The 13,658-nt window shown below is 41.4% G+C and overlaps 1 protein-coding gene across 1 annotated transcript; it reads left to right on the top strand.

The window, feature by feature from the left end:
- The first annotated feature begins 1,575 nt into the window (after nt 1-1,575).
- Nucleotides 1,576-13,658, top strand: LOC141788966 (histamine H3 receptor). The gene is made up of 3 exons (XM_074668189.1): nt 1,576-2,090; nt 2,501-2,667; nt 11,632-13,658. The coding sequence occupies exons 1-3, from the start codon at nt 1,793-1,795 to the stop codon at nt 12,481-12,483; spliced, it is 1,317 nt and encodes a 438-aa protein (XP_074524290.1). The 5' UTR covers nt 1,576-1,792; the 3' UTR covers nt 12,484-13,658.

Raw genomic sequence — 13,658 nt, 5'->3', positions numbered from 1 at the left:
ACTTACATTTATAAGTGTGCCTGTCTGCTACTTGTTTGGTATATTTTGGGCTGTGGATGCACCCAATAGATCCGTCACAGCCCAGGAAACATCACTCAAAGGAGCTTTAAAATAGGACAGCCCACGACTTTCCACTGTGACTCAGGCTTTGAGGGATGCAGCGCCTGGATGGGACCCAGCTTAACTCTGTGCACATTCATGAATAAATATGTTGTCTCGGATGATGCTGTTGCAATCATTACAGGCGCCACATCTGATTGTGCCGGTGGGATTTTGGAACTGGGGAGTGCTGATCTGAGCTGTGCTGTTCGTGGGGGGCTTTCTGCCCTTTTTACAGAGAGACGGAGGGAGAGCTAGAGGCTTACAAAACCCTGAATGAAAGGTTATGGAGCCCGGTGAAATATGCCTGTCTTTGGTGATAATGTGTCTCATCATACATGTTGCTGCTCTGTGTGCTCAAACAGACTTTAGGAGGTGTTTTTTCAGTATCTTTGCCCTTTCAAGCTGCCTTTCTGTGCATTTGATGTAAAGCTTTTTCCATTGTGTACAATCAGGAATTAGACTCTAATCAGTAAAGAGCCAAAGCTTTAATAATGGATAACTAAACTGACTTTTAAAGCTGATGCTTGAATGTCACTGTCATTATTGAAATAAGTTTAAATGTGCCGGTATTTATATTATTATATTAAAAATAGTGTAATTATATGCTAATTGGGTAGGAGAGGTCGTGCTTTCAGGACTCTCTGACCCCTGAATCTTTTACCGTTCGCTTTGGATTATAAATTTCAGATTTTCCTCTGTTCTCAGCGCAGATCACTTTAGTTCACTCACTGCTCGACTTCAGCTCCTAACTGCAGACTTCGGCCTTTGATCATCTGCTGGGCGGACAAAGAGGGAAAACGTCAGGTGCGCGGAAATCACCTGAAGCGAAACCGGAAAAGCTGCATCTAAAAAAACAAGAGTAATTTAAAAAATGAAAAAAAAAAAAAAAAAGGAGAAGTTTTGTGTTTGAGATCAAGATTAATTATAAAGAACACTTAAAACAGAAAAAAATGATCACATACATATATGTATGAATGCACGTGTGCACAAGTTTATTTCAATGTTTGGCACTCAAACCAAATCAATGTAACATCAACTCAGCTTTCTTCTGGAAATGTTGAACTTCAAAATGCTTCTCCACATTTCTTGTTTTTGTGCTAATCATTATAAACATTTTTCATCTTTTTCTTTTTCTTTTTTTCTGCATCATGTTTTGTGGTGTATGTTGACACACATGGGTAAACCTGTAGCAGTACTCTCCCTCACTCCTTTTTCCTTCTCCTCTCTCTTCAAGTCTGCTCTCATTACCAGGTTTATAAGAAAAATATCATGGAGAAAATATTTGGTTTGTTATTAAAAAGAAACGCTGATTAAGATTTGAAAATGTTGTGGGTTGCACGCTTCAGTAAACCGTCCTCATTATGCTTTTATTGTGAAAACCCGACTAGAAGTTGTGCTCAATTTTTACTATCGCAATATTGACTCCTTGAACAAAAAGCAACAGTGCGCTCCGCTTCACTCGCACATCCCGCTGCCCGCACAGATGCCAAACCCTGACCAGAGGAAAGCACGCGCTCCCCGAGGATTTATTTAACATTAATGATTTCAGCTCGTGCCTTTTCCATTCAAACAACTGCCCTGGAGATCATGGGAGATTTTGGTAAAGTATTTTTATTCCACCACAGGTTGTCAATCATGTGTGACTCCTGCGTAAAGTGGAGCGCAGCGCGCGGGCGCGTAACTGGACTTGATGGTTGTGTGTGCGCGTGAGGTGAGACAGCTCTACGATGGTCCAGGCTTTGAATTAAAAATGGGCGCGAATATTCCGGAGTCCAACTCCAGCGGCAACTTGACTCCTGCGGTGTCTGAGGCTGGGACCGTGCTCCCGGGCTACCTGGTGGTGATCCTCTCGGTGCTCATGGTGAGCCTGGTTGTCGTGGTGGTGGCCGGGAACGCGCTGGTCATCATGGCTTTTATTGTGGATAAAACCCTGAGGACTCAGAGCAACTACTTCTTCCTGAACCTGGCGATATCTGATTTCCTTGTGGGTGAGTTGGACCATCTTCCCCATCTTCTTCCCTCTCTGATCCAAAATCTTTTGTTCCTTCATTGACTCAATACCCCCATGAAGGATTTGAGCCCACGCCCCAAAACACGGCGGTATTGCCCTTTACTGTAGTTATTAATATAATTATGAAGTGTGAGTGCTGCTCAGAGGTGAGTTAATGATGACCTTAGCGTCCTTCTGCTTCATTCATTTGTCACATCACTGTAGAGTCACTCTGCTCTTCTTTTGTGCAGCAGCATCAGATAAAATGCACCCTCTCCTTAAAGGAACAATGAGAGCAGCCTGTTCCCTAAACCCCCCAGCATGTAAAGTACATACATGTTTTAATGTCATGGTTTGGAGAGGTGTGGGTTTTAACACAGGTATGATTTGCATGTATTTGTGTTGCAGGTGCGTTTTGTATCCCAGTGTACATCCCATACAACCTGACAGGCCGCTGGATGCTGGGTAAGGGTCTCTGCAAGGTGTGGCTGGTCATGGACTACCTGCTCTGTACTGCCTCCGTCTTCAACATTGTTCTCATCAGTTACGACCGCTTCCTGTCAGTCACACGAGCAGTAAGTCCACACACACACAAACACACAAACACAGATATATAGTGTAACGGACAAAGTTAATGTACAAAAAAGGACTTGTCCACATTCACAGCTCTGTTCTCTGACAGAGATCTGGTTTTGACCTAAATACACAGAATTAAACATCTGCTTCATTTATCAAATAAAGATTTTCAATACAAACTTACACACCTCTCTGTGTTCAGGGGAACAGTGATGATTTTACAGGTTAAGGATGAAGTACAGTGAGCAGGTTGTTACAGCAGATTATTTATTGACAGGTAAGCAAGACATAGAGCTGAGAAGTCTGCCTCATGGTGGTTTTCAACTGCAGGAACTTTCCCCAGGAACTATAGACTTTTAAAAGAACTTTGTACTTTTGACTGCAGGAACTAAGGTCCATAACTATTTCTCGGACAATGCATCTACCCGTTAAAACAGCCTTCTTCAACAATGGTCTTCTTTGAGCCTGATAGTGTGAATATGTTTGTGTTAAAGCTTAAATAGTGACTTTGTAAACTGGAGACCTTCAGCTGAATATGTGGATATTAAATTTACAGCAGCTGTTAAAACACTGAAGATGCCCAAATCTCCTCATCAGATGAATGATAATCTAAATTAGAGCTGAAACGATTCCTCGAATGATTCGAGGTAGTCGATTACAAAAATTACTCGAGTAATTTTCTCTGTCTCGAGGAATCGTTTAATTTTAAAAAAGATCAAAGAGTGGTATTTCAAATAGAGCTGAGGCCATATTAAGAGAGTTTTCAGACCCCTCGAGCTACCTCTTATACAAAATAGCAACTAGCAACTTATCTAGTTTCTTTTCTGGAGTTTGGAGACGAATGGGTCATTCTACGAAACGGTGCCATTTGGGTCCGCAACATTTGATGAGATGTCCAAGGCACAAAAAATGTGTCAAAGTGTGTTTACAAATTTTGGAGCTACCAAAGCAAGTGCTCTTACTGACATGCTGTATCAGAAAATTATATTTCTTAAAGAGAAAAATTTTCATTTGAAAAATAACTGCTCTTTAACTAAACAAAAATGTATTGAATCTGATAACTCGATTAATCGATGGGATTTTCAGTAGAATACTCGAATACTAAAATATTCGATAGCTGCAGCCCTAATCTAAAGACATCTGAGAAGTATGCATGTGACTGAAAGTCATCAATCAATCGGGTCGCTCTTTCAGCTGAAACACCGGTCGGTCTCTGATGTCTTCATGCTTCAGATGGACCAGTGTTTTGCTGGTCAAAGCCATTTCAAAAAGCCAGAAGCAGACCCCAGAATCAAAAGAAGAAAGTTGCCTGAACATGGACAACAAAAAGAACAAAGGAAAGCATGGTGTAAAGAAAGGAGAGATATGAAAGCAACCTTTGTGTCACATAGAAAACAGAGCCAAGGAGTCAGCTGTGATGATGGCGCTCAGAGGTGATGAATGGGTCAGATATAACTGGAGTTCAAGTCCGGCATGTGTTAGAGAGTCAAAGGTCACTTATACCAATAGGAAGAGAACAATTAGAGCAAACCTTCTTTTACAGTTTACCTCTGATTACAGCACACATTTGCTTTGACATTGTTTTGAAAAGCTTCTGCAAAAAAGATTTATTTCTATCCAGTGTTGCATTAACTTTTCTCCAAGATCTTTCATTGATGATGGTAGAGTCTGACCACTGTGCAAAGCCTTCTCTGGCACATCCCAAGATTTTCAATGGGGTTAAGGTCTGGACCCTGTGGAGGCCGATCCATGTGTGAAAATGATGTCTCATGCTCCCTGAACCACTCTTTCACAATCTGAGCCCAATGAATCCTGGCATTGTCATCTTGGAATATGGCCGTGTCATCAGGGAAGAAAAAATCCATTGATGGAATTACCTGGGCCCATATGCACATCCAGTTATTAAACAAACGGGACCATTAGTCCTAACGTTCTGTTATGGAACGGCCAGTTTAGCTGCAGCGTTAGCTGCATGCACTACTGCAAATAATCCTGTTAACTATTTACACCATAAAATCAACGCTGGTGCAGATTATGTCATAATCAAGAGGAAACTGCTAGAAAACCCCATCAAACTAAAGCCGGGTTCAGACTACAGGATAATCAGGCTGATTTTTGTTCGATCTCCCCCTTACGATGAAAGCCAGCGAAGGCCGATAGTCTGATGACATGTGTGATTTTCCTGTGGTGTGGGGTGTGTTAAGAGTGACTTCTTCTGGTTGAAGCCCCTTGGAAGGCCTCCTGTTCATTGATCTTAGATAATGAACATGTTTAATATTTACAAGTAAATCCTGTAGTGTGTGGGGCCCCTTGAGGGGAGTCGAGCAGGTACAGCATGTAATGTCCCGTGTACCAGAGCAGAGCCAATCAAGACGCAAGCGTACTCAGCCGACTGAGAGAAGGGGAAGTAAGAAATTTAACCGTAATACTTATGACAACTTTACTCACCTCCAACTCACATTGTTATTTAAACAGCCCATATCCCTGCCGTCTTCACAGCCTTTTCTATAATCCCTTTTCTTTTGTGTTTTTTTTTTTTTTTTTTTTTATAATTCTAGAGGCCGAAAACAATCATCTTTGCTTTTTCCTGTACCTCCGTCAAGTTTATTTACACTGAGGTCACGTTTTACTACGCAAGATTTGAAATATTGAGCGTGAAGAAGCAGAAGCTCTGCTAAAAAATTGGTCTGTGTGTGGTGTCCTCGGAGTGCACACCACACACAAAAAGATTAATCTTGTGCGATCTGTCTTTTGCTATCATCAAGTGTATGGTCTATAAATGTGTGAAGTTTTGGAGAATCCTGTAATGTGTGCCAGCCTTAATTCGAACTGTGCATGCCTTCTACTCGTAAACCTGGTGAGGGTTAACGAAGTGACTGAGAGAAGATCAAGAAAAAAAATTTTAGCTGGAGAAATGGAGATTTTATTACAAGAATACACAAACAGCTCTTATCAGTGAGTCACTCAGGTAAACAAAGAGAAAGAGAAAGTTTGGTGATCTTGAACAGGGAAAATGTGGAACGAGCACTGCAGCATGCCACGGTACCTCGATGAATAACCTCTTACCACACACATCTTGGAAGGACACAGACATATAAAAGCAAAGAGCGAATCAAACTTGTAAAACAGAGCCTTGCCTGTTTGAGACTTTGATTGTCTCCTTTATCTCATCTGTTCACTTAAAAAAAGCTGTGTCCCCTAAATCTAAATTTGCTGTTTGGCTACAAATTGTAACCTGTCCAAAAGATTGTCCACTGTCTTTGTATATTTCATCTCTAACTGTAACGCATCGCGCAATGTTTGCCTTTAAACAGCCAAACAGCTTGCACTTGTAATCTCTTTTGGGCTGTTAACCTGGCTCATGCATACCTAATCAATTTTTTTTCGCCAGTAATAAAAACTGTCCGTTTTCCTGCTAATGGCTTGTCATGCATACAGGCCACCGTCATTCAGGTAGCCAGCTGACCTCATCCTTTGAGCACTCATTGTTGCTGGACTCATCAGACCAATAGACCTTCTTCCATTGCTCCAGAGTCCAATCTTATGCTCCCTAGCAAACTGAAGCCTTTTCTCTGGTTCCTCTAACTGATCAGCGGTTTTCTTAAGGCTACACAGCTGTTCAGTCCCAATCCCTTGAGTTCCCTTCACACTGTGCGTGTGGAAATGCTCTAACTTTCACTATTAAACATAGCCCTGAGTTCAACTGTTGTTTTTCTTCGATTTCATTTCACTAAAGGTGCGCTGATCATGATCATTCAGGATATAAAAAAATATCCTGAATGATCATCAAACTACTAAAATCTAGTTAAGAACTGTCCAGCGCATTATGAAAAACTGGAAGGATAGTAGGAAAAAAATCCTACTATCCTTCCAGTTTTTCATAATGCGTTGGACAGTTCTTTACCAGATTTTAGTATTTTCTGTTATCCCCTTAGATGTTTTCTCTGCTTGATGCATGCCAATGATTTGACCCTTCGGTTTCTTGGCTGAAACCGTCTAATGATAATAATAAAGCCAAATAACATGATCTCTCCCTGTGTGTGTGTTGTCTTCAGCAGTACTTATTGTACAAGGCTGTAAACGTGTTCAATCCTGCAGATAAATTTGTCTTTTGGCTTGTTGTACATTGGGTTTCCGGTTCTCCTGGAGCCTGCCTCAAGCGGACACCTGACAAAACAGTTTTTGGCACATCTGCATACCACTCCCCAGAGACCAGCATGTCTGCCTTAAGTCAAGGCTTATCATGTTTAAATACTGGCTTCACTTGAGTTTTCAGAGTTTCAGTGGATAAATTGAAGCAAATTAAGATGTCAGAAAGTGTCGAGAACACATGCTGGCTTTAAGGATGTTGTGTAATTTCTCTTGGTTCTGATGCACAGCTTGACATAAGTTCCTACCAGTTGCCAGATTGATTACCTTTAAAACAGAGAAAGCTGACTACAGGAGCTGGAGGAATTTGAAATTAGCGCTGCTTTATGCTCTGTCAAAGTCACCAAAATGTTGACAGAGACGTTGGCGTGCTGAGCCATTGATTGGTTTTAAAGATGGGTGATGAGTCTTCGTCTGCCTTGACAAACAGCAGAGTAAGGACTTGTTGGCTGTGGTGATGAGCTTGAGCCCAAGCACAGCAGAGACTGGTTGGTGTTGATAACCTCTTGATGCCTGTTGTCACAAATTTGCAATGTACCCTGTCAGGTCTTGATGCAGCTGAACTTCTCAATCTTTATATAAAATGTAACTTAGTTGTAACTATTGTGTGTACTGTACTCAAATTTACAATCTCCACTTAATTTTACATCTGTAAGAATGAAAAAAAAAAACATAAAAACAATCCATTTTTATACTTGTTTATAAATTCAGAAAGTGAGGGGTTAATGGTGTTCGGTGTCACACCCCTTCTGCTAAAATACAAACACACTCTCTGGGATAAATTATTGTGGCCTTCTCAGGTGTGTCCAGTCCAGATTTAATGTGGATTGGAAGGAAACACTCATGGTTATAGAAAGTCTATTGTTCCTCCTCTATGCTAATAATCCTGTACACTCAGTGCTGCAGGAGCCTCACTGGTCAACATTAGGGATGGAACAATTCACAAAATCCAAGGTCCGGATCTTATCACGGTTTTGCGGTCAACCTGAAAGAGTGAGGTTGTTTGCCATTTAAAACATTCTTAAAGGGATAGTTCAGTTTTTTTGAAGTGGGATTGTATCCGTGGATGTTTCCTCTGTATTCCTTTCAGTTGCCATCTGTAGCAGCTCATCTTCTGTGTTGCTACTCCAGTTCATGCAGGTATCCTTTTGGTTATAAAGTGAATGGAACTTCTTCGTCGCTGTCATAGTCACTCATTTTGAATTTCCTAAGCTGCCTCACAATCCTTAGAGTACAAACAAAAGAATTATGATACTTGATCAAACTTACACGAGGCTACATCTGGCGCCTGAAGCATGGCTTGTTTACATTCCCTACAGCTGAAAGGAGGAGGGGGGACGGAGCGCACTAGCGCTGCGCGGAAGGACACATGACCAGTTAGTTTGGTCCAGATAAATGTTTATATTTCCAAAGACTTAATGCACTTAAAAAATATATTATGTAGCGTACTCTTAAACTGTGGTATTACTTTTTGATTTTACTTCTTGTAGGCAGAGAAAATAGCCTTTGAATTTGGTATCGTCTGTCCCTGTTAGCATCCATTTCCTCGTCACCATCGATTAAAGTTTGTGTCTTACTGAGGGAGAGGAGACAACTTTCTACTGTATCTACTGCCTTAGTGGTCACATAGAGCTCATACAACCCCACTTCAAAAAAACTGAACTATCTCTTTAAAGCTGAGTGAGACATTGCTAGTTTCAACATGCCAACTCCACAGCAAGGAAAGTTTCTATAGGCAGTCCTAAATTATGCCATCGCTTAATTTGTTTAATAAGCCAATTGCAAGTAATTGTCATGGATGCTGTAGGAGAGAGGAACAATGTAGGAGCAACAGAAAACAGGAAAAAAAAACCTCACTGTTAATATGTTAAGAACAACAAATGAACTTCCTTTTGTGGATTCTTGTTTATTTATTTTTTTTAATATCAAAATATCTTTAATCTGGGCTTCAATTCATTCAAATGCAGTTTTCTGCTGCAGCAGGAGGGATTGCAGCAAGCAGAGCTGGCCCAAGCCTGTTTCTAGTATTACACAAATACAAACAGGGTTGCATGAATATCAAGCTTTTCAACCAGCCAGTTAACTGTTTTTTTTTAAAACTAGTTTAACTAATTTGCTATTAATGGCGATACAAATCTCTATCATCACAAATCTACATCACCAGCAGCACTCTGACATAAAATTGTATTTTTGTGCAATAATACATTGTTGACAGTATAGAAATCCTCACTCATACATGCACAAAACAAAAAATAAAAAAATATTTATATTTTTGTTAATTGCCCTCTGGGGCCTCCTAGTGGCCGGGGGGCCCTAAGCTTAGTTCACTTATGCCTTGGGCCGGCTCTGGCTGCGAGTGAAGAGGACTAGTCTGTCTGTTAGTGTTTTAGGTAGAAGGTGGGCTCACAGCAGCACCCACTGCAAAAGAAAAGTTGCTTTATTTGTTGCTAATTTTTTTTTTTCTTGCCAAAAATTCTCTTGAGGATTCTGAGAAGTTACCAAATACTGATTCACGTAAAATCAAAAGATACTGTGTTTAGGTACCTCAATGCATCCTTGTGACTGTGAGCTATTGGAAGAGGAGGTGATTTTCCATGCTGGACATGAACACAGCATTGTAAGGTTATATATTTAAGAATAAGTATGATAAATTCAAAAAATGTACTATCCTATTAAATGAATTGATATTTTTTACCACATAAACACAAAAAAGTACTGAAAATAGGTACCATTTGCCAGGTACCAGGCATCCGTACCATATCGTTTTAAATGTGAAAGGTACCCATCCCTACCCATACAGCAGAGTGTCTTCTCCACTCACCATGTACACAACACACACACCTTCCTCCACAAGTGTCCTGTTGTATACTCCTTCACCTTGTGTTGCTCATGCCTATGATCAGAACTACATACACACACACACTCCAAACTGAGGCGTGAAACAAAGAAAAAGAAAAAACATAAACTGAACAACACACGTAAACTAAATGGTTCAGATTTTTCCATAAACTGTTCCATCCTCAGTGGACACAGCTGCCGATCATAGTCTTATCAGGGAAGAAGGCCACTAATGTATTTTTAAGTTCCACCATTTTTTTTTTTTCTAAGAGCTGTGCCTTTAAGGTCTTAAGGTAAATTTTAACCACTGGAACTAGGATCTAACGTTATCACCTGACTATCCCCTTAAAGTCTAGCAATGTATTGCAAATACTGTTGACTCATCCTGCCTTCGTTCAAGGTAAAGAGGCGGGCCTTTAACCTTCGCCCATACATCTGCAAGGTGCCTACCTGTCATTCTAGTCAGCCATTGGCAAAACTTGTACGTTTAATTACTTCAAATATAATATACATATGTTTTTAACCAGGCAGTAACCTTGATTATTTCTGCTGTAAAGATCCTCTTTTCTGAATGGGTGTGTTTCTGGTGCTTCTGCAGCCAGCACGTTGAACAATTCTGCGTCAGCTCCTCATCTGTAGACTGGAGGTTGCAGCTTGCAGCCAGCTCATAAAGATGTATTGTTTTCACTTCAGGGCAGCTGTGGTATCTTTGGTCTTTTTTATACATAGTGCATATCAACATCCTCCTTCTTTTTTCCCCACACAGTCTTCATCGAGTGTGTGGTTTGCCTCTTTACCACTGATTGGATAAAATCTCTGACACACCCACCCGAACAGGAACATTTTTGGGAACACACTGTACAAGCTGTGAGCTCAAACAGTGGACTGTGTTTCCTGTCCGAGCACACCTCAGGCAAGATTTAGGAGACAGAAAGGGTCTAATTAAAGCAGCTGTCAAAGGGCATTGTGGGAAATGTAGGATTCTTTTGCCTGTGAGTTCCTAACTTGATAGAAATAAGAGTGTCTTTTATTTAGAAGGGTGTTTGTTGTTTGTGCACACAGATGGATATTTCTAACTCGGTATGAAAGGCATTAGTCATCGCTTCCAACATTTCTCCTCAAGACTGAATGAAGTATTAATAATATCCCAGGCAACCTGTTCCTCTTTGTGCATTTGGCTGATTTCTCTCCATGTGGATCTGTTTGATACTGTTGCTGCATGTGTTTTTTTTATGTGCCAGATTTTCCAGACGCCACATAATGCCATTGCTTAGCTTCTGGTGACCAGTTTGATCTCAAGGGCTTGGTGGGAAGTTAAATTAATTTATTTATACATTTGCGCTCTGTAGAGAGCAGGAATGGTCTCATTTAAAAGTAAAATAGGTCTAATGTTTTTTGCTTTGCCCATGACAACACTCGAGGCTGAGCCAGAATCAGTTATTAGCATCATGAAGTGCCTCCATTTCATTCTTTATTGACTCAGAGGAGTTGATTTTTCCCTTCTTACTTGTCGCATGAAGTGCATCTTTTTTTGACCCAGTGCTGCAGAGACACCGCACAGTTCCAGGAAAAGACAGCATAAAGAAGGAAACAAAAATAGAGGAGTGACAGTGACTGTCTGATAGATTTGGTTCGACAGAGGAGTTGAAGTGAAAATAGATCGTCAGGAAAGAGAATGAGCGGTGAGGACGCAGGACGAGGGAGAAACCAGATGTCTCTTTCACACTTGTGTTGCATCATTGAATGTGGCTCTCAGCCTTTCTCCCTGGCTGATTATCTCTGTCTCTCTCAGAAATAAGGGCCCCATGGGTGGGTTTTATTTGCAGCATCTCTGCACCGCTATGAGTTCGCACAAAACCAACAGGCTCCATTTGAACAAAGAGTTAAAATGTTTGTGTATGTGCAGCTGCAGCAGCTGAATCAGAGACGTCTTCAGGTACATTCCTGTGACTCGGTCTCTCTCTGTCTCTAAACAGGTGAAATACAGAGCGCAGAGAAACATGACTCGCCAGGCTGTGTTAAAGATGGTCGCCGTGTGGGTGCTCGCCTTCCTCCTCTACGGCCCGGCCATCATCTTCTGGGAGATCATCAGAGGTCACAGTGTTGTCCCTTCTCACGAGTGCTTTGCTGAGTTTTACTTCACCTGGTACTTCCTGCTCAGTGCCTCCACTTTTGAGTTCTTCACGCCATTTGTGTCTGTGGCCTTCTTCAACCTGAGCATTTACCTGAACATCCACCGCAGGAACAAGAGCAGAGAGGAGTGCCTTGAGAATGACGTGAAGGTGCAGAGGATCAGCAAGAAGCACAAAGACGGGACGGGCTGGTCCGTGTTTTTTGTGAAGACTCGGAAGGTGTCGTGCAGCGAGCCTGCTGCCATCTCTCCAGTAATCGAAGACGAGGACGTCCTGACCTCTAGTGGGGACCCGAACACCAGTCAGGTCTTCACGCAGAGGGGGAAGCTTTCACCAAACAGGCAAAACTCCAGACTGTTTCAGCACTCGGCCTCGTGCATGGCGCCTGGACGCAGGACGCAGGGATCACGTCTCACACGTGACAAAAAGATCGCCAAATCTCTGGCCATTATTGTCTGTATTTTTGGGATTTGCTGGGCTCCTTACACTCTCCTGATGATCATCCGTGCAGCCTGCAGCGGTACATGTGTGCCACACTACTGGTACGAGATGACGTTCTGGCTCCTGTGGCTGAACTCGGCCATCAACCCGTTCCTGTACCCGCTGTGCCACAGTAGCTTCCGAAGGGCTTTCTCCAAAATACTGTGTCCTAAAAGACAATCAGTCCAGCCTCAGATCGAGGCCCAGTCCTGTTAGACGAACTCTGAAGCACTTCCATGCTTTATGAAACAAACACTGTAAAAAACCATCAACTGATCTTCCATCAAAATAATCTAGTTTCAAAAAGAGAGAAATATTTGCAGCAAAGAGTAACTCGTCCTTTTTTAAACCAGGGCTCTGACTATTGAGGTTAAAATGACAGAGAAGTACAAAAACATTGCAGCAACATTACAGACAGGAGCCCTTCAGAGACAGACTTTTAGTCAAAACAGTAGATGGTTGTTCAATAATACCGCCTTCACATCAATCTCTGCTAAGTCACCAGACCCCACTGACTAAAAGCAGCTCTGCTTTGGAACAGAGGAGCGGTCTGTCTAATACTGTGTGCACATCAAACACGAATAAAACCAGTCAAATAAAAGAATAACATGTAAAGTCAATGTTTTACACACAAATGTTAAGAATTAAGTGAACAGAGTCAACCCTCAGTTCATTTTAACTGAGGGAATTCAATAAATCATTTGTGCAAGCAGACCAATATTATTCCATCATGTCAATCTCAACTGTTTCTTTTTATAACTCTACGGGGAATAAGATCAGGTTAGTCAAAGCCAGGATAGGATGTTTAATGAGCAACCAATTCAAAACCAGAATACTCAAGCCTATGTAAACACATCCTCCTTTTCTTATCAAAGTCTGGTGGCTTAAGGGAGCAGTGTAATCTTGTGTTCACACCATTACACGTAAAATCATTTGCAAGAGTAAAGTGCATAAGGTGTCTACACTGATGTAGACATCAGTTTTTGTCAGGCAGCAGAAATGAATCAAAGAGTCCAAACTGTGCAAATTCCTGATGCATTCAATGCTCTACTGGCTCCATTCACTTCATGTGTTTATTCACAACCGTTTAAAAACATGAACTCGCCATGGTAGCCAATCAGCATGGAGATCCCCCAGTGTCTGAAGGAAGCTCATTCCTCTGTGAAATATGGGACAGATTGAGTGTTTCTATGAGCAGCTACGTTCACCTCTATGACTTTACTTTTTTATGAGAACAGGAATGAAAAGGTGCAAAGTGAATGTTCTAAATGTAAAATGCAACCATGTTTGAAGGTCCCATACTATGCTCCTTTTCTGCTGTTTAATATGGATCATTGATGTCTACATGAAATGGTAGTAACATGTTTTGGTCCAAAAAGCCAATAAATCAA

The sequence above is a fragment of the Halichoeres trimaculatus genome, unplaced genomic scaffold (assembly GCF_033239565.1).
Source record: "Halichoeres trimaculatus isolate MK-OKI-2021-1 unplaced genomic scaffold, fHalTri1.1 fHalTri1_scaffold_4, whole genome shotgun sequence".
NCBI lineage: Eukaryota > Metazoa > Chordata > Actinopteri > Labriformes > Labridae > Halichoeres > Halichoeres trimaculatus.
The sequence above is the reverse complement of the archived record's forward strand: the minus strand, read 5'-3'. Positions and strand labels throughout refer to the sequence as shown.